Source organism: Biomphalaria glabrata, chromosome 1 (genome assembly GCF_947242115.1).
Source record: "Biomphalaria glabrata chromosome 1, xgBioGlab47.1, whole genome shotgun sequence".
NCBI classification, from domain to species: domain Eukaryota; kingdom Metazoa; phylum Mollusca; class Gastropoda; family Planorbidae; genus Biomphalaria; species Biomphalaria glabrata.
In genome coordinates this window covers 6,080,160-6,101,237 of record NC_074711.1, presented here as the reverse complement: position 1 = coordinate 6,101,237, position 21,078 = coordinate 6,080,160, and the positions used below count along the sequence as shown (strand labels likewise).

General features: G+C 34.6%; 2 protein-coding genes across 4 annotated transcripts in view; one reads left to right on the top strand and one right to left on the bottom strand.

Moving 5' to 3' along the window:
* Nucleotides 1-1,571: 1,571 nt before the first annotated feature.
* Nucleotides 1,572-14,005, bottom strand: LOC106061600 (LRP2-binding protein-like). The gene is made up of 8 exons (XM_013219778.2): nt 13,813-14,005; nt 12,724-12,944; nt 11,215-11,328; nt 10,197-10,339; nt 8,549-8,712; nt 6,441-6,612; nt 3,188-3,359; nt 1,572-2,243 (listed from the first exon to the last, which is right to left on the bottom strand). The coding sequence occupies exons 1-8, from the start codon at nt 13,814-13,816 to the stop codon at nt 2,178-2,180; spliced, it is 1,056 nt and encodes a 351-aa protein (XP_013075232.1). The 5' UTR covers nt 13,817-14,005; the 3' UTR covers nt 1,572-2,177.
* The window catches only part of LOC106061599 (armadillo-like helical domain-containing protein 3), a 42,003-nt gene continuing 34,535 nt past the window's right edge, over nt 13,611-21,078 (top strand). The window contains exons 1-6 of one of the 3 annotated variants that reach the window (XM_056018569.1): nt 13,611-13,628; nt 15,668-15,814; nt 16,265-16,392; nt 17,585-17,641; nt 20,637-20,702; nt 20,859-20,939. In XM_056018569.1, the coding sequence (XP_055874544.1) occupies nt 16,270-16,392; nt 17,585-17,641; nt 20,637-20,702; nt 20,859-20,939 (327 nt within the window). In that variant the 5' untranslated portion in view covers nt 13,611-13,628; nt 15,668-15,814; nt 16,265-16,269. Of the gene's footprint in view, nt 13,629-14,193; nt 14,368-15,667; nt 15,815-16,264; nt 16,393-17,584; nt 17,642-20,636; nt 20,703-20,858; nt 20,940-21,078 lie in introns of those variants that run through there. The other 2 variants (XM_056018564.1, XM_056018556.1) reach the window with 2 other exon arrangements.

Genomic DNA, 21,078 nt, shown 5'->3' with positions numbered 1-21,078 from the left:
TAAATATGTTAGAAACAAATAAGTTGGCTGTGATATTGATTTGAGATCTAAAACTGGGTCATCCTATTCACTGTCTAGTCCTCCATTTTCCCACTACATTGTCATCTGTTTTAATGTACATCTCACTCTATGATAACAACATTTGATGCACCAGGTGCAGACATTAAGTTAAGTAGGAGGCACTGATTTTCAGGGATCTTTGGGCGCCTCTGAGTTCACCCAGGTCTTATGGGTGGGTACCTTACATTAGTTTAGGAAAAGTAAAGGTGGTTGGTCATTGTGCTGGCCACATTATGCCTCATTAACCATGGGCCACAAAAGCAGATGACCTTTAAATCTTCTGCCCTATAGATCGCAAGGTCAGAAAGGGGTACTTTTTTTAATGAAAAAATCCAGATGAAGAAAAAAAAAATGCTTTAATATAGTGCATTTTCATACTATAGCTATGCTCAGTGCACTGTGGACATGTGGAGGGAGAGAGTATCTAGGAGGTTTCTGTGTTGCCTTTTGGTGCTCTGGAGACATTCAAACTTGAGCCCCTTTGATAGGTAGTAAAGTGGTTTATGCTACTCAGCCACATATACCACTTAAGTCATTATAGACTGAAGTAATTTTGAAATTTATTGGCATTGTATGTAATAAAATTTTTTATTGTTAAGTTTATAATGCTTTTAATTGATAGAAAACAGGTGAAGGATTAAATCAAGGCGTTTTAAAGAGTAAAAATTCTGTGATCTTAATACAGGTGATACTAATTCATTGAAGCAACCCACTAATAAAAGAGTCAACAAAAAGTCATAAATGTTATCTTACTTGACAATAGAAGATACAAGCCCATGAAAGCCAAGCCATAAAATTTGTAATATTTGTTTTATATAAAACATTTGATTCCAAAGATTAAGGAGTGCAGTATTTCACGTGACCATTTAGACCAGATTGTGACCTGCATATTTTGCCAGATCTTTTATAAACCAGTGAAATGTAAGGGTCTATGCTAACGTATTTAGAATAATAATATTAAATAAAAACATCAACAAACTTTTTTTTTTTTTCTTCTACCTTTTTTTTGTGTGTATGTTGTAAAAAAAAATACAAAAACAGAGGACATTTAAAAAATATTTTGGCAATACTGTTTGAATGAAGTAGAAACAGAAGGTAAAATTTGTACAGCACAACTATTCTATTGCTAAGTACTTATAAGATTTAAATCAACTCTTTATATTATTAGAACACATTTGTTTCAAAAATCAATTTTACGACAGGGGCGTAGCTAGTAATTTTCCATCGTTTGGTGGCCCAGGGGAAGAAGGGGGGGCTTGACCTCTTTGAGGGCCCCTGTATTTTGCATAATATTTAATTTTAATGTAAAAAACACTAATTTGGGGGTCCGGGGGGATTTTCAATTCCCCCCCCCTCCCACCACCCTATAGCTAAGCCACTGTTTTACACTTTTTTTTGTCTATATAGGCCTACATGTTTTGTTCATTTTTTTTTAAAATTAAAAGTATACAATCTTTTATTTCAACTTGACACTGAAAGATCAGTCAGTAAAAATATTTTTTAAGTCAAAATATAAATTGCAAAACTAAATTAGTAACTTTATTCTTTTTCTATAATCTAGGCAGATCAAACTTATTCAATTAAAAAAATACTAACAACACATAAAACATAAAATATTGCTAACTTTTTAGTCTAAACATGATGCAGTCTCAAATATTTTACAATAAAAATAAAATACAGTGGAAACATATAAATAGATTTTGTGTAGGTAGGTTTAAACATACATTCCTATTTTTTTCTTGGAAGAGGTTAAGTCATTGTATCATAATAATTTGACAACTTTGATTGGTTGAAATGCATAATTTAAGTTAATAGTTAAGTTTCTAGACTGGTGCCCATTAAAATAGCCTAGCTAAATAAATAATATAAAAACAAAATGAATATCCTCACTTTCAAGTTTTTTTTTTTTCTTAAAATAAAAAATACCTAGACTTATTCAAAATCAATTTCTAAATGTTAATTTAAAAAAAAAAAAAAGTTAATGTATCCACTAATGTTTTTCTGTTTATTTAGAACAATTAGTGTGACTGTGACTATGAATTAGCCAAAAAATAAAATGAAAGTTGTTTAAAATGAACAACAGTGTATTGTACTGACAGCTAATAATTAAAGCAGAACTATATGATTCCTTGTTGTGTCGAGTGCTGAAGCAGTGCACAAATGTCTGGATCAAATCTGTAACTCTGAAAAACATGTGAGAGAAAAAAAAAAGGTATGTTTCAAATAATTTAAGAAATAGAAGAATTCCATTTGGGCTTGTATATCATAATGAGAAAATAATAAATTATTAAATATTTTATCTGTAAACAGGAACTTTTTATTAGCAACATAAAATGGAATAATATATAATTATTCTGGTTTTAAGTAAATTTATTATTTAATAAACATATGGGAAAAACTCTAGTAACTGCAGAACTAATGTCTAGAATTTAATTTTAAAAAGCTTAGACTTTTTAGTTTTTAAATATATTTACTTTAAAAACATGAATAGGCTTACAAGACACTCAGCCACAACTATATTTTAAAGTGTATTATCATGCTCAGAGAATCTGTGCAATGTTTGAATCTTCACACATATTTTTGAATTCTTTTCACAAGTGTAGTCGAGAGGCTGAGTACGCTTGAACTTAGCTTGGCTACTTATGAAGGGGACTCACGGTTCGACACCAACTCGAGCAGAGTTGTGTTTACTGAGCGCCTAAAGGCAGCATGGAAAACCTTCTCCCAGATACCCTCTCCCCCACATTGGTCCACAAATGAGATTGGATATAGTGCTCTGAGCATGCTATTAGCATGAAAGTTGTGCTATATAAAAGCTATATATTATTATTATTAAAGAAACTTAGAAAAACTTGTGCCACAGCCAGAGATGACTCCTATATCACAATCTGAGCTGAATTATGTCAAACCATTATCAAACACTTACAGCTCCATATATTACATTTGTTTAATTTTGATATTAAAAATGTCCTCTTAAATTACTGTATTATTTTGCCACATCATTTTTTTTCCTTTTAGTTTCTGACCTGCTACTAGAGAAGATAAACATATTTTATAAGTCACTTATTTGAGTTAGTTGGTAATAAAATAAACAACAGCATCTACTAAGGAAAGATCAAAATATTACCTTTGAGTAATACATTTTGGCCAGTTCTTTATTTATCTTGAGGCTATGACCACCAACTAAGCACCGTGCATATATGAAACAGGCCATTGCTATTCCTTTAGCTATATACAAAGGTAGACAATCTGTGTCTGCAGCAATTAAAGGAACATCTTCTTCATTCAATTGAGCAGTTCTGAAAATAAAATGTAAAAAGTAATGAAAATATTTATACAGTTACTTATTTACTTAATCCTGTGCGCTCCCAAAGAAGCATAGGGCCGCAACCACACCTCTCCACCAAACTCGGTTCTGAGCAGCTTTCTTCATTTGCTCCCATGTCATTCTAGTACCCTCAGCTTCATTGATTTGCTTGGGTCTGCCCACTTTCCTCTTTCCTTGTGGGTTCCAGTCAAGTGCCTGCCTTGCAACATTGGTAGCTGGTTTTTGCAGGGTGTGTCCTATCCAGCTCCATTTTCGTTTTGTGATGTCTTGGGCTATGGGCTTTTGTCTAGTTCTCTCCCACAAATCGATAGTAGTTATCTTTTCTGGCCACCTAATTCCTAATATCCGTGTAGGTATCTGTTAACAAAGGTCTGGAGCTTTTCCATATTTGTTTTAGTGACTCTCCAAGTTTCTGAACCGTATAGAAGGACAGACTTAACGTTTGTATTATAGATTCGTATCCTGTGTCGAGCGCCAGATAGTTTGAAGAGTTGAAAAGGCAAACCTAGCTTTATTGATCCGAATTAGTATATCATCATCAGCTCCACTGTCTTTACCAACTCTACTTCCCAGATATGTGAAGTGGTCCATATCAAGGATATTCTCTCTCTGTAGAATGATTGGGTTCTCTTGTCTGTTGTTGATCCTCATAACTTCTGTTTTCTTTTTGTTGATTAGAAGTCCAGTCTTTTTCGCTATTTCTGAGAGTCTGGTCAGTTTGGTCTGAGCATTTTGTTGTGTATGGGAGAGGAGGCAGATGTCATCGGCTAAATCCAGCTGCTCTAAATGTTGTGTTAGTGTCCATTGCATGCCGCTTTTATTATCTAAGACTGTCTGTCTCATGACCCAATCAATCACCAGCAAAAATATCAAGGGCGAAAGCATACATCCCTGTCTTCCTCCTGTTTTTACTTGAAAAGGGTTGGTCAGCTTACCATTGTGTGTTACTTGGCATGATGAGTCATCGTATAACTGTTTAATGATATTGGTGAATTTTGTTGGAATTCCGAAGTGATTCATCAGTCTCCAGATTACGTCTCTGTCAATACTGTCGAAGGCTTTCTCAATATCAACAAAGGTCATGTACAGAGGAGATTGCCACTTGATAGATTGTTCTATGATAATATGTAGTGTAGCAATGTGGTCAGTGCATGATTTCTCTTTACGGAATCCAGCCTGTTCTGGTCTTAGTCTTTTGTCTAGGGCATCTTTTAGGCATTCCAATATTATCCTAGTTAAGACCTTGCTAAGGGTTGACAGTAACATGATTCCTTGCCAGTTGTTGCATTGAGTGAGGTCACCTTTTTTTGGGTAATTTAATTTGGTAGCCCAGTTTCCAGATTTTAGGGACCTTTTCTTGTTCCCAAATTTTGCATAGCAGTGGATGCAGCATTTCAGCTGATATTTTGGGGTCTGCTTTTAAAGCCTCTACTGGTATACCATCTGGGCCTGGCGCTTTTCCCTTTTTTGTATTCTTGATGGCCTTGATGATCTCCCCTTTAGTAGGAGGACTTGTGTTAACATCTATTTCTTCTGTTGTTTGTGGGAATGTCTGGAATCGATTCAGGAGGATGTCAGTTCAAAATTTCCTGAAAGTGTTTGGCCCATCTCCGCCTGGGTAAACCTTATAGGGGTATCATGCCGGTCCCAAGCCCGGGTAAAGGAGGAGGGGTGATCGTAAGGCTAGCAACCTCACATCACTAAACTATTGCTACAGAAACCGGAAATACACCAAACCAACTAGAACTTGGCCAGGAAGGTTCCACTGTGGAAGAGTCTATGACGTGTACTAGTGAAAGCCCTCTGGAAGCTAGCTCACCGACAAACCTTCTGACGACCAAGACCTCAACCAGTACAGTACTGAACCATAATTTGCTGTGTCTAAGAATAAATTACTAATTATGGCAAGAGATGAAATATATGAATGAAATATAAACCATACAGAATTATTAAATTTGGATAGGATTATAATTAAATATATAAATATTTATTAAAACATGTTAAACTTTTAAAAGAGATTTTACGTACACATATTGATACATTAACTGACAAAGAAATAATAATGATTTGACTGGGCATACTGAAAATATAACCTAAAAAATCTGACTGCATTCCAACAGAGCTCAAGAAAATAGTGAACTCTTTTCTACAAACTCATTACCCTATCAATCAGTGGATTTGAGTTTATACAGATGGTTCATCTCATAAAGCCACCACAAATGGAAGAGCTGGAATACTCATCAAATGGCATGATGGAGAAAAACTAGAAAAATCCATTGTAACTGACAGCCACACAGCAGAAAGGGAAGCACTAGAACTAGCAGCTACCACGCTAGCAAATCATCCAAATACCCCATACAGTCAGATTGTCTTTTTAACCCATGCTTCAAAGCCTGGAAAACTCTTGATTCCTCCTATGTAAAACAACTCAGGACAGCACTTATAATGCTCAACAATAGAAAAAAAATGGAATTCAATGGAGACCAGCACATAAATTGAAATAGAAGGAAATGAGAAGGCTGACACACTCGCCAAGTGTGGGAGAACAAACACACAAGTAAACATTGCACTCTATACAGAAGAAATGAAGAAAATAATAGTGAATAGAATAAATGAGAAATGAACAAGCTCTCATCTGAATCACAAGAAAGATGACACCTATTATAAGCTATCCTGACAAGTTCAGCATCTACTCTTTTGACTCACAACCAGACAACAGAATGAGACAACAAATGTTCTGGAAGCTCCAAATTGGAACCAATGAAATTTGCCCATAAGGAGTGTGACCAGAAAATGCTGACCATGTCCTTCACAACATTCTCTACCAAGAGACCCAAACAAGACACTGGCCCCAAAACACCCCAATAGAAAGAAAACTATATGAAGAGCTCCCTGATTCAGAAACCACTGGACAGTTCAGCTCATATATTGGTCTAGTCATCTGAACGCTCCAACATAAAAAATGAGAACGAGGAAGAAGAAAACTGGGCAAGACAGGTCCCCTACTGCATTTGGTGTGTTTTATAAATTTAATAACATATAAAATACTTACTGATAACCCAATTCACATGCTTTCGTATACAGTTTGCTTTTATAATACAGTGTAGAAAGGTTGCCCATGGCATAAACGTTGCCTCTCTTTGAAGCTTCTTTGAGGCAAATGTATGCAGCATCCATGTCTTTCTTTACACCAATCCCATATAAGTACATGACTCCCAATGCACCTGGAGAAGAAACATTAATTTAATCAATTTAACAATGCGAAAATGTCAATAAAACAAAGAGTACTGGGAGTATTTGAGTGAAAGATGTGAAGAAACACATAAAAAGACAAAGGGAGAGAATGAAGAAAATGAGAATGATGTATGACCTTTGTTGTACTGCTGAACTCATTCTCTAAATGGAAACAGAGGCGTATTGAGGGGGGGCAAGAGGGGCACGATAGCCCGAGCACCACCCTCATATTTCTATGTGATGTTCATGGAAAATGGGGGAGTGGAGCCAATAATGTACCTTTCCCCAGGTGCACGTTTTGCTCACTACGCCTCTGGATGGAAAAGATTTGTCACTAAAGAAACTGAAGTTTACAAGAATAGTAGAAAAGGCATGTCAATGTAATCATAAGAGTTGTGTCTTTCAAAAATTAGAATAATAACAATTCTCAGTTATTTTCTTATAAATTTAAACAAAGACATTGACTAAATAGACTAATTAAAAAAACCATTGTATATCACTCAAACACAGCTATCATCTCTTAAAGAACTGTTTCATGAAAGATGCCTTTCTAAAACACTCACGATTCTCAAAGACAACCTGCACCCATTAAACCACTGTTACATCAGATCTGAATGAAGTGGTCATCTCTTTTCATTAGGACCAAAACGGAAAGATATAAAATTTAATTTATCCCACTTGTGTCAGAATGTTACAAGGTCATCTGTCATCATGTAAAAGTACATAGAAGTCTAATTCACAAAGCACTGGTTGTGAGTGTGTATGTGTTTCGTATATAAATGTTGTTTGTATTTGCATCTATATTGTTATTGTTACAGTAGTTACACTGAGGTGGTCAATTGTAGTCAAACTGAATTTCCATTTGATTGGACCAATAAAAATTATCTTATCTTATCTTTACAGATATAACTTCAAAATAAAAGATAATTAAGTTCTATGTGTATCATATAATATGTCAATCCAGTCATGCTTGTTAATCATTGACTTAAAATTCTGGCTGATTCAGGCAGCCCATTCCATGCTCTAATAGCACAGGGAAGTAGGAGCATTTGTACAAATTTGTCCTACTGTGTCCATAAAGTCTTAGTGCCAATGTTGTGCTCTTATTCCTTCAAGGACCTCCTCCACTCAATGAGTACAGTATTTAAATGTTATATAAGTTAATAATTTCACTGAACTAAGCAACTTAAGCCTGTTCACATAATCATGACTAGAAATTATAGTTCTTTCATATGAGAAACAAAATTTTGTATAAACCACTTGAAAATTATGTCTATAAGAAACCAGTACTAGGCAAAACAAAAGAAACTTCACTCTAACTAGGAAAAACCCAGTTGAAAAAATAGCCTAATTCACATATGCAGCAATGTTAGTCCATTACATTAAGAGGATGGCTGTTGGCTTAACAGTAAATAAAATGTATGACACAATCTAATATATATAGCACAATGAAAGGTGTCATTCTTTATAGAAATCAAAGCCATTTGACCAATCTTGATGAAAATTGGCATGGATATTTCTTAGAAGGTAAATTAGAACTGTCACTGAGGATCCTAAATAGACCCACAAGCATGGGAAACACTTTGTTCAGAATTATGATTGATATTTTTTGCAATAATTATGCAACTTAATTATTAATAGACCTAGAGACTGGACTGTTATAGTTAGTAGACAATGTTGTTTAGATGGTAATAAGATATGCAATATTTAGAAATAAAGTTACATGAATCTGAAAATGAAATTATTGTAGAATTGGTTGAGAACAAGATAAAACATTAAAAATAAAAAAAAAGAGTATCTCCATTATTAAACTTCAAACATGACACTAGAAAGATCCATGGACACACATAGGACATGATTATCTACTACTGTGAAGGGACATAATTTATAAGATAAGATGATCATAGTGTTGTATAAGTTACCTACCCTGCGATTCAAGACTACCATTACCACAAGCTTCTGAATGCCAGAAAAAAGCTTTTTTAAGGTCATGATGTTCTGTTCCCAGACGCGAATAGAACATTCCAAGAACACTCTGTGCTTTAACACTAGCCTTAGGATTACCATCATCTGCTGCCATCAGAAGCCACCTTGATAAAATATAAAGAAAACAATTTATCTAGTTTAGAGTTGTTAGTTTCATTAATTTTAACATATTTTTTGAGTCATAAGTTTAACTACACTAATCAATAGAACTTTTGGATTCTAGAATATTTTTTTCAATACTAAAGCAAGAAAATAAAATAGAACTTTTGTTTCTGATGCTAAGCTTTCTATCATTTTTCTAATTGCACAATATATCATTTTTGTTAAAATTTTGTTAAAATATATATATATATGTCCCTGCTCCTGTGTCCATGATGATGGTGTGCACCAGCACACTGTCAACATGAGGAATAGAGGATATATTTATTCGGCTGAAGCAATCTGCAGGTTATGGAAGACTAAACTGTGTGGGAATAAGAGACGTCCTTTGTGCTCCCTGTGAACTATATTGACACTGGAGTGACACTGGGAAGTGTGTCAGTACTAATGTCGGTACTTATGTTTAGGTAGAAAAGGACTTGTAGAACTTAAGACTCCCTTTGATTTGATAGCTTAAGTCCAAGTCTCACTGTGTATGTTATACTGTAAATAAATACATCGTCTATTATTACTGCCTTTCATTGAGAACTTGTATTAGATTTACTACAACATATATATATATACATGCAATAAAATAATTAATTCAAGTAAAAGTGAAGTTCCCCATTCAGACCTTATGATCGATAAGGCAGATGATGTTAAGTACATAAAAAAAAAAACTTATGTTATGATCATGAAAACTCCCCTGGGCGTCATTTTTAAAATTATAATTAGTTTCTATGTTCTGACATATTGGGCTTCATTAGCAAAAATCTCAGCCTCCTTTAAGATAAGATAAGATAAGATAATTTTTATTGATCCAATCTAATGGAAATTCAGTTTGACTATAATTGACAAGCTCAGCGAAACTACTGTACAAAAACAATATTGATTAAAAATTCGAACAACATTCACACACGAAACACATACACATTCAGAACCACCACTTTATGAATTTGACTTCTATGTACTTCTCGATGAGGGCAGCTGATCTTGTAACACTCTGACCGAAAGTGGGATAAAGGAGTTTTTAAATCTTTCAGTTTTAGTCCTAATGGAAAGGAGATGACCACTTCATTCAGATCTTATGTAACAGTGGTTTAATGGGTGCAGGTTGTCTTTAAGAATCGTGAGTGATTTGGAAAGGCATCTTTCTTGGAAAAGCTCTTCAAGAGATGGTAGCTGTACTTGAGTGATAAACGATGCTTTTTTAATTAGTCTATTTATTCTAAGTCTTTTTGCCAGTGAAGTATTACCATACAACAGGTGATGGAAAAGTTAATAAGACTGCTGATAGTTGCTGTGTAGAAAAGTTTGATTATTGTTTTGTCTATGTTGAATTTTCTTAGCTTTCTGAGATCTCAAACTCAGAATTTTTTGGTTAGCAGCCAAGCATTGAGCCATTCTAGTCCATAAAGGAAAAAAATATTGTGTTCAAAGGACAACAAACCTCTCAGCTTCTGAATCTGACTGCATTTCTCCATAGCCTTGATAGTGGGACCTGCCTATGTTATAACAAGCTGCATAGATTAAATGCTTGGTCAAAGGGGAATCCACCTCAGTAATCTGCAGCATGCTGTCTAGACCTTCCTTCTGTCAATGCAAGAAATTAGAACAGAAGCTATAAGTTATTTCAATATAGCTCTATCTACATCTGCTATATGGTGTGACTGCTAGTTTTCTTTTTTTTTGTTGAAGAATTTTTACCTTTAAAGGGTTTTGTTTCTAACAATCATATTTCTGCAACTTATCTTATAAATTAGAGATGTTCCTTCAAAAGAGAAGATAATTATGTCCTACATGTATGCAGGTGTTAATCTAGTCATGCATGTTTATTATAGAATCAAACTGTATTAAGTAATTGGTTTTACTGACCTATTAAGGCAACCTGTTCCATGCTCTAATGGCACTAGGAGGAGAAGCACTTATATGAATTTGTCCTAGCATATGGAATAAGAAATGTGCCATTATCTTTCAGCTTTTCTTAGTACTTTATTAAGTAGTGTTTTTGTATTTGTAAGTTATCTTATCTTATCTTATCTTATATAATACAGACGTTACTTCAAAAAAGAAGATGATTACGTCCTACGTCCTAGTTATGGTTAATCTGTTTGGGGATTCCACTGAGACCAATCATTAGACATAAAACCTCTGACATGGCAATGAGCTATTGGTTTCCACTGCCCACAGGTTGTGACATTGCAGGTCAGCAGGCCTTCTATAACTAATGGTCTTGATCCCACAATAATTTTTTATTTTAACACCAAGGAAATTTTAAGTTTTTAGCGAATGTATACATTGTTTTTATTTGTTTTTAGTTTTTTTTTGGTTAATAGTTGGCATTTTTCTAGGTGGAAAGATATGCTTAAATTTGATCCCCATTTTTAAATTCATCTAATTCTCTTTGTAAAATCTACACAGGATATGAAACAAATGACATGAAAGTGTGGGTAAAAATATCCTCTTACCATATTTACTTCTCCTCCAATTCCATCATACTTCATGACCCCATACATAAATAGAGACTGGTAGTTGAAACTTTTAGATTCTTCAAACGTGTTTAGAGCTTTTTCAAATTCATTCTGATGGCATATAAGAAATAGTAAACAAATATGTGTCAGTGACAATGTGATACTGATGGAAGTTAGAAGAAAGTCTTAGTCTAATTTGTTTTTTTTAATAGCAAAGATTTTTTTTTAACTAACATAAAGTACAAAATATTTCATACAAATATATGTACATCAGTCTCATCATAAGGAAGGATGAATCTTTCATGTGTGGGGTTGGTGAAGATCAAAAACAGAGGTGGTGTGACTAAACAAGCAAGCAAAATATAACAAACCCTTCTTTAATAAACAAAGCTTATCCGAGGGAAAGAACTCCACATTTACAACAATATATTTCAATACTGTAAAAGTTATTTCCCTTATTTGATATAAAACAAAATAATTAATTAGGTACCAATAATCAATTGATTAATAATTTAATTGATTCATGTTGTGTTAGGTACAATAAATAACTGTTTTAAGTTTCAACTTGACCCAAGAATGGGTGTGGGAGAAATAACACTTTCAATTATCTAAGGGGATGAAAACCTACATATTTAGCTGTGTCTATGAATACCAGTACTGAAGAATGTATTGCCCTTTTTGGTATCAAACAAAAAAATTAGTTACCAGTAATTAATTGACTAATTGGTTCAATTTTAAAAATGATTTATGTCATGTCTATGCTGATGAATATTGTGCAAAGTTTCAACTTGATCCAAGAGTGGATGTGGAGGAAATAATGTGTACAAACTTTTTACCAGACAGAGTGATTTGATATAAGCTTTGTAAAAAGAGAGTATGGGTGAACAGAAGTAAAATGCCTAAAAAATTAAGAAAAACATATTCAAGAAAACACTTTCCTTTTTACTCCTTGTCAACAAGCCCATAACAATCAAAATGTGTTGTTTTTTTTATGTAAAGAGAGCTTGAAGATTAGTAGGCTATTCTCATTTTTAGCTATTAACCTAAGAAGATAAAAGGGCAGTTTGGATTTTTTAAAGTTAAAAGGGCAGTTTGGATTTTTTAAAGTATAAATAAAATACCAGGTATTTTTATCATAATGACATGACTTAAAAAACTATTTGCTAGTAGCTATAATATAATAAAATATTTTTCTTGAAATTTTAAAAAGAACATAACTTATTTTTTTTAAACTACCAGTATTTTCTTTTTTTTTAAAACTGCTGTCAACTTTGAACTTGATGCAACATTTTATAACTAGTAATTAAATTTCTTGATTTAAAATTTGTATAAAGCAAAATAAGGTGACTGGTATAACTGTTTAATTAATACTTTTTATTCTATGAGATTGGCTCATTTACCCCAAATTCCTTTGGTTTAGTGTAAACATTTTTGGGACTTTGGGAGGGAAGGGCTCTTTTGATTGTGATACATACTGTCAGTACTATACACCAGTGCTTATTTTACCTGATAAAAGTAAAAAAGTCCAAGTTGAAAGTAAGCATTTTTCTCCCCAGCACTGATTTTGTCTAATAAAAGATGTTCTACTTGTTCATAAACGTCACCATCTTTAACTTCTGATTTACTAAGATTCTCTTTCACTTTTAAAGTCAGCTTTCCAAGTTCTGCATCATCTTCAGAGAATCTTGCATGTTCTGAAGTTAAATCCTTTGTAAGCTCAATAGCAGCTAAAAAAAGAGAAAAGCAAAATTTAAAACCAGTCACATTGACCAAGACAGCTATGTGATTTACACAACATGACAGGAGAATGAGATGGAGGGCAGCTTATTATTACAACAGTCCATTGAGAAAGTAAAATTGCGTTCACTTTTTGATGTTTCATACACAAAGGGCTGAAGAAGACGTTTCATTATAAAGAAAAAAAAACTTTAAATATTATTGTAGATTTTTTTAAAATAAAAAATTTCTGTACTACTTTGATTTCCTTTTATTATTACCTAACATACAAATATCTATATGAATCAGAATCATTTCAAATATTTTATAAGATTTGTGTGTTTCTGCAGAGAAGAAAATTATTGCTTACCTAATCTTCAGCAAGATGTTAGAAAACTAGATCTAAATTCTAATAATATTATATCATTAATATTTATCAAAGTAACTCTAAAATCTATTAATAAAAAGTATTTTTTAAATATACTACTAGATCTAGATCTATATAAAACAGTCTCAATCTACTCTAAGCCCTAATTTAAGCCGACTAGTTTAGTCTAGACTCTAGAGTAGTCTAGCCCTAGGTCACTAGCTCAAAAACTCAATACCAACGAACAGTCAACAGTAACCAAGTCTTAAGTCTAAGTACTCTAAGACTAAGTTAAAAGTTTACTATTACTAAGATAAGAGTACTAAGAGTAAGAGTTATGAATATGAGCCATATTACCATATAATCTAATTTGTAATTAAGTAATTAGATTTAATTAGATCTATAATATATTAAGTATAATTATCTATTAATTAACTATAAGTATAGATCTAGTATAAGTATAGTAAAAGTAGTAAAAGTTAATAAAAACCATTTTATGTTTAGTGACTTACCCATATTGATGTTGTAGCTGAAATTGACATCAAAATTATATTCTAATCACAAGCATAATTTATGTTTGCACCAACAATCCTAGAACTAGACTAACGAGGAGTTTTTGGTACTGTTGAATCCATTTCGATTTCTTTTGTTTTATTAGATAGAACTTTACAGTTATCTCCCCCATTTTAAACGTTACCATGACATCACAATTTATCTTAGATTTATCTAAATTTGAAAATTGAATGTACACATAGATCTACCTCATATTTAAAGTTAGTTATTGAAAGAATATATAAATAAATTCTATATTTAAAAAGATCATAAGAAACTTTAAATAAAATTTTTTGTTGAAAAGTTTCAAGTGTAAACAGGAAGTTGCATTTACTGCAAGCCTTCAATATGGTTGATAACTGTTGTGTGTATGCATACAAATCTATGCAGACTACGTTTATTATTAACTAGATTTAGTATTGTCTATAAATCTATATCTAGTACGTGCATTTAGATTAGGGTACTAGATATCTTACTAGGGTTAGAACTCTCTCTAAATATTTTCAAATATAAAAGTGAGTCATTCATCATGCTTAGAAGTTATACCTCGACCTCAGTCCTCAGTTTTTGTTTACTTTGCTGACTTTGCTTGAGTTTGATTGAAACTTTTACTTTGTGTTTGTCCCCACTTTGTGAGAACTTCAGAGAAGTTTGTCACTTTGTGGTTGTCTACTAGACTAAGTCTAAGTACTAAAGTAGTCTACTTACTTACTATTCTTAGAATTCTAGACTGTCACTGTCAAAAATCAAAATATTATCATAGATGATAGATCTCTCACTCTCATCTACTAAAAAGTATGATCTACTGACTACTCAGCTAGTTTATTCTAGACAGTCTAGGTCTAGATTACTCTAGATAGTAACGATAGTTTAATTAGTTATCATATTAAATTTAAATTTCAGATTACATTACATACAGTTTACACATTTTATCACATTACAGTTACATGATATGACCATAGTCCATATGATTACATTTCCTATTACTGTGATGATTACCAACATTATTACAGTGACACACACAAAGTCACAAGTGCTAGAATTAGTCTACTCTATTCTAATAGACCTAGTCTAGTGACTATTAGTATTGGATACAAAGTATGAATACTCAAATCATTAAATTGTTAATCATGATCATATTCATTATATATATATCATATCTAGACCCCTGACTAGATTGTCACTAGAGTAGAGCATATTACTAGTTTAGTATTAGCGGTAGCGGGTAGACAGAAGTTGGGTTAGGGTTAGTATAGATCAAGATTAGAGTCAGTGTCAGTAGAGACTGTATAGAAAAAGACATTAGTAGATCTAGGTACTTTACTACTACTCTTAACTCTTGCTCTTATTATTCTAAATTATAATATAAATATATATTATTATTATATAGATAATAGTACAGTAATATGTAGAATTGTAGGGTATACCAAATGTGAATCTATTCAATATTGCCATTGGAATTGGCATGTCTGTTTATTAGATTTAGATTACAGTTAAATATTAGATAATAGATTTAGAGTAGATCTAGAGATCTAATATCTTGATCTAGGCTCTAGACTACCGGTACTCTAGATTACTAAAAAAATATTTTATTAGATCTAAATCTAGACAAGATCATAGATATTATTGCATAGTCCTGTATTCTATATCTAGAATCTTCAATTTTGACCTTGCCTTTATAACTTTAGTATATTTAGATTTTAGATCTGTTATTTGAGTCTAGTTTAGCAAAAATACATATAATTTAAATTTTAGTTACAGCATATTAACTGTATCTCTTCTGTATCTCTTCTGTATCTCTCTTTAATTTGACAGTCAATCAGTTAATCCAACTTTCAAGTGTCGAACTGTGGAACATAGCAAATCAGTGAGTTGAATTTGTCTAGAACTAAAGTGATCCAGTGATTTCTGATTTCAGAATAATGATAGATTGATGCCATGTTAAATCTTAGAAACAATTAGGTAAGTTTACATAGGCTTAAATAAAATAAAAATATAAAAATATTAAAGTTTGTTAATTTACATTAAACTGTAACTCCCTGGGAGCATCATGGTGTGTTTAGATCTAATTTATCTAAAAGCTTGGTGGCACCAAATCCCCTACAAGCTATGCCTGACCAAGTGGTATGTATGCAGTATACATGTTCAGGTACCTACTGAGCTTTTTCAGGAACCTTCTAATTATCTGGAAATAAAAAAATAATACTTGGTTTAAAACTTGAAATCACTTAGTTTAAAAGCAAAGAATGTTATTGCCTGAAAAGGCACATTACCATAAAGCAAACTAATTAGAAAAAAACAAAGTTCTTTAAAAAACATGTTTATACCATTGGCTAACTGCTGCCTGTTTTATTACTTAAAAAAAACATTTTTTTATATAAAGGTGCACACTTAATATTTTTATCTCAAAAGAAACCATGAATCCAGAGATGAACACAGGAACCAAAGAAAGGCCACATTCTATCTTGACTAGAAAAAGCAGCACCCAGAAAATGGTTTTGAAGGAAAAAGTAGTGCAGATATATGAAGCATTCTTTCATGTGAGCTAATCACTTTTATTTTTTTGTAGATTTTTAAAGAGTACCACAGAAATTGTTTAATTGTAAATAGTTTATTGAGATAATTTCTTTTACCATATATGTTTTATTATAGGTATAGTGTAAAGACTCTGAAATTGAAGCTTTTTGATTATATCTATCTGTAACTATTTCAAGCAAAGGATATATATATATATATATATATATATATATATATATATATATATATATATATATATTGTTATAAACCTGGATGTGGCACAGATGGGGGTAGTGGTGTGAGTGTAGTCAGCCGACGCAAATCGCCCCAGGCCAGCGCTAGACGAGCGGTCAACCGTGATGAGTTACGACGGTCGGCCGAGACGAGTGTCAACATGATGGTTCGGGAAGGATTGACGTGGTGAACCGAGCTCAGGAGCGTCACGAGGGTTGTAGTCATCTGACCACCCAGAATGGTCCAGCGATGTTCTGCCCGGTTCTAGAAGGCCAGCAGGGACCCTATATAAAGAGTGGAGGTGACACAGTCAAGAAGGTTCATGACAGAAGGTTCACGACAGGGGTTCAGAACACAGTCAACTACAGCACAGTTCAGCGGTGTGGTGCTGTACGGAGCATTACGACGGTTCAGTACGGAGTACTGTCAAGTACAGTTGAGACGACTGGCGCCTTGATCTTGGTCTGCGATTGAGTCTGACACAACGAGCCTAGTGTGTGAAGTCAATCCTGAACTGTTGAACCCATTGCAAGCCCGGAACGAGACGGAGAGGCCAGTGCAAGAGTTGATACAGCTGTACGGTGTTATCGTGTTATCGGAGAGATATTTGTACAGTGTACCTGTTGGCACTTGTACAGTATTGGCTCAGATTTATTCAACTATTAAAGTGTTACGTTATTTTGGAGCCCTGAGTTGTCAAGTTCTTTAAGATGGTGGTGTATGGTGCAGTTTGCAGAGAGCCTGGATAGTGAACAATATATATATATATAGGTTTAACTGTGTGCTATCAGTTGACAATTGTGACACTGGCCAGTACTGCAGGTCAGCATGCTACTTAGCAATCAACTGTGTCAATTTATATTTTTTTAAAATTCCAATTGATAATAGGGTGTGCCTTAATTGTTAAAACATATAATTTTTTTTTTTAACTATAAAACATATCACATCATATAGTTATTTAGTAAGGTATAATTTTTACAGGGTGAAGACCCATCAAGTTCTAATTCAAATTTTTGGGATGAACTTTTTCTCTTGAAAGTAAGTATCACTTAACATCACTTCAGTTTTACATTTTTATTTACTCATCATCTTATACTATGAAATTATCTGTGGCATTTTACGTCTCGTGAGACGATCTTTTCCCTTTGCAACTTCTTGTGTGACTAAAGAGGCCAATCCTTGATACACAGCTGCGATCACAGGTTGGGCATATAAAATCACCAGGCGCCATTGCATTTTCACCCTTCTTTCTGCTTCTGTTGTGTATGACATCTGCAATCTGTGACCCTTCCTTTATGCTCTCTCTCCATGTGGATCTGTCCAGTGCCACCTCTTCCCAGTTGCCAGTGTCGATTTTGAAGAGCTTCATGTCGCGTTTGCATACATCCGTATAACGTAAAAGTGGGCGACCAGCGGCTCTCCTGCCTTCAATTAGATCGCCATACAGGATGTCCTGTGGAAGTCGACCTACTGGCATTCTACGAACGTGGCCAAGCCAGCCAAGGCGTCTGCTGCTGATAACAGAGCGGATGTCCTGGCATCCTGCTCTATGTAGCACTTCCTCATTTGTTATCTTATCTTGCCACCTTATTTTAAAGATCCGCCTTAGGCATCGGAGGTGGAAGACATTCAGCTTTTTTTCCTGCCATGAGTAGGTTGACCATGTTTCACTTCCGTACAGCAAGGTGCTCAACACACAGGTCCGGTAGACTAGGGCTTTAGTACTGCTAGTCAGCAATATGTTGTCCCAGACTCTTTTCTGCAACCGTGACATGGTGGCCATTGCCTTGGCTATCCTGTTGTTTATGTCTTTATCCAGTAGAGTGTTGTTGGATATGATGGAGCCAAGGTAACAAAAGTGATCAACAATTTCTAGTGGTTGGCCATTAATGCTTACTTGAGGTGCAGTGTTTGTGTTTTGGACAAGTATCTTAGTCTTGCTTTGACTGATGTTTAAGCCGAACTTCTGGCAAGCAGCAGATAGTTTGTCAACCATGGACTGTAGCTGAATATCAGAATCAGCCACAATAGCTGCATCATCAGCATACAGGAGTTCCCTGACGAGTAGCTTCCTAACCTTGGTTTTTGCCCGCAGCCTTGATACATTAAATAGTTTTCCAGAGGATCTTGTATGGAGAAACACACCTTCGTTTATGTCGCTGTACGCATAATGCAGTAGACAGGAGAAGAATATGCCAAACAGAGTAGGTGCGAGCACACATCCCTGCTTGACACCACTGCAAACCTCAAAAGGTGCTGATTGGGCTCCATTGAATTTGACAGTACATTTAGTTTCCTCGTGAAAACATTCAATTAACTTCAGTAGTTTGGGAGGGCAACCTATTTTCCTCAGGAGTTTGAAAAGGCCACTTCTGCTGACCATGTCAAAAGCTTTAGTCAGATCGACAAAAACAATGTAAAGGGGTCTGTCTCTCTCTCTGAATTTCTCCTGCAGTAGTCGTAGAGAAGATATCATGTCTATAGTGGACCTACCACTCCTGAATCCACACTGAGACTCTGGGTAGACTCTAGAAGCTATCACTTGCAGCCTGGATAGTGCCACTCTAGCAAAGATCTTGCCCACTATACTGAGGAGAGAGATACCCCTATAGTTGTTGCAATCACTCCGATCCCCTTTGTTCTTGTATATTGTGACTATAGTTGCGTCACGCATGTCCTGTGGGACATGACTGTGGGACAAATACATTCTTCTCTGGCAAGGAACGCCATAAAGTCTCTTGGCAGCACCCACGCTCAAAAAGGTGGCACCAGCTTGACCTCTGCATCACCCGAAGGATGGATCTGAAAAGTGTCATCCACACCCGTTCATACCATAGTGCGGACTGCAACTCAGACCATTCACTAGTGCTAAGCAAAATCAAACTACTTCTCAAGAAGGCTTACACTTCCACTCAACCCAGAACTAGGCGAATTAACGTCAACCATGTAGGTGACCCAGAGAAGTGTGCACTCTTTGGCGAGCTCCTGAACAGTTCAATCCCCTCGTTAAGTGATGAAGAAGACATCTCGATCAGATGGGAGAAATTAAGAGACGTAATCTACAGTTCGGCAATCACCGCCTTTGGGCCTCAAAAACACAAAAATGTAGACTGGTTTGAGGCGAATCTAGCACATATGGAACCTTGCATCGAGAAAAAACGATCTGCACACCTCGCTCACAAGACAAAGCCTAATCCAAAATCTCTGGAGGCCTTCAAAAGTGCTAATAAAGAGGCAAAACAAATGGCTAGAAAATGTGCAAACAACTTCTGGAGGGATACCTGCAACAGAATCCAAGACAGTCTCCACTCAGGAAATAGCAAAGCTCTATTTGATATCATTAAAGCGGCCCTGGGTCCAGCAGTGTCTAAGCCTGCCCCCCTTCTATCCAAATCAGGAGAAAAAATTACAGATCAAACCAAGCAGCTAGAACGATGGACAGAACACTACCTCGAAGTCTATGCCACACAGAATACAGTAGACGATGTCGCCCTGGCTTCTCTACCAGATCTTCCAGTACTGGAATGCCTAGATGAGCTTCCGAGCCTTAGTGACCTCAAAAAAGCCATTAACTGCTTAAAAAATAGAAAATCTCCTGGGAGTGATGGTATCCCAGTGGAAGTAGTGAAAGTCAACGAATCACTCCTGCTCCCTGAACTATGAAATTATAATATTGTAATAACTGAAGGGAGGCAACTCAACGAAACATGGATCTTTATTTACATGAGGACATCACATACATGTAGAACAACATCTGCCTTGAACACATATTGGTTCTAGACTTGTGGAAATCGTTCTCTCTCTCCTCTTATGTCAACATCCTTCCTAGTCTAGTCACTAATAGTGCACACCTTTTGCACTATCTTGGATGGCAGGGCTATAACAATATAATAGCTAAAATAAACAGCTTGCCGTAAGTTTTAATTCATTGGAAGACCAAAAAAAAAAAAGAGAATGCTCAAAACTTTTTTTGTAATGAAAGCTAGTTATTTTATTATAGAGTTAAACTAATGTAATTCCTTGTGTTGCCCAGGTGAATACCCAGTTTATAGAAAGCGAAATAGATAAACTCAATGGAGAGACACTGCTAGAGCTGAAGGTATGAGAATTGTAAACAGATGATTATAAAACAATGATAGATGCTTGTAAACATCATATTTTACATTGACAAGATAGTGTGCTATTGTATTCATAGATCTCATCGTATTAGCCTAACTCTAAATATATTAGTTCAAACTTTGTTTGTTTATGACAGGAAAACTTGAATCTACTGTTTTACAAAGCCACTCAGGCACTTAAGGAGGAGAGCAACATCAGAAAAATTAATGCCTTGCATGTAAGTAAGCCCACTCACCATATAGTGTTCACTATGTACATTTATGGTAAATGTCAGACTGCCTGTGGAAAAAAAAAACAACAGAAAATTTTATTGTTGTGAAATAGATATATATTTTTATGAATAAAAACTCACATAA

Excerpts from the sequence above, each read along its gene's own strand:
- LOC106061600 (XM_013219778.2), bottom strand. Across the intron at positions 6,613-8,548 it reads TGGTAGTCTTGAATCGCAGG|GTGCATTGGGAGTCATGTAC; the intron begins GTAGGTAACTTA and ends TTTCTTCTCCAG. Across the intron at positions 2,244-3,187 it reads CCAAAATGTATTACTCAAAG|AGTTACAGATTTGATCCAGA; the intron begins GTAATATTTTGA and ends CATGTTTTTCAG.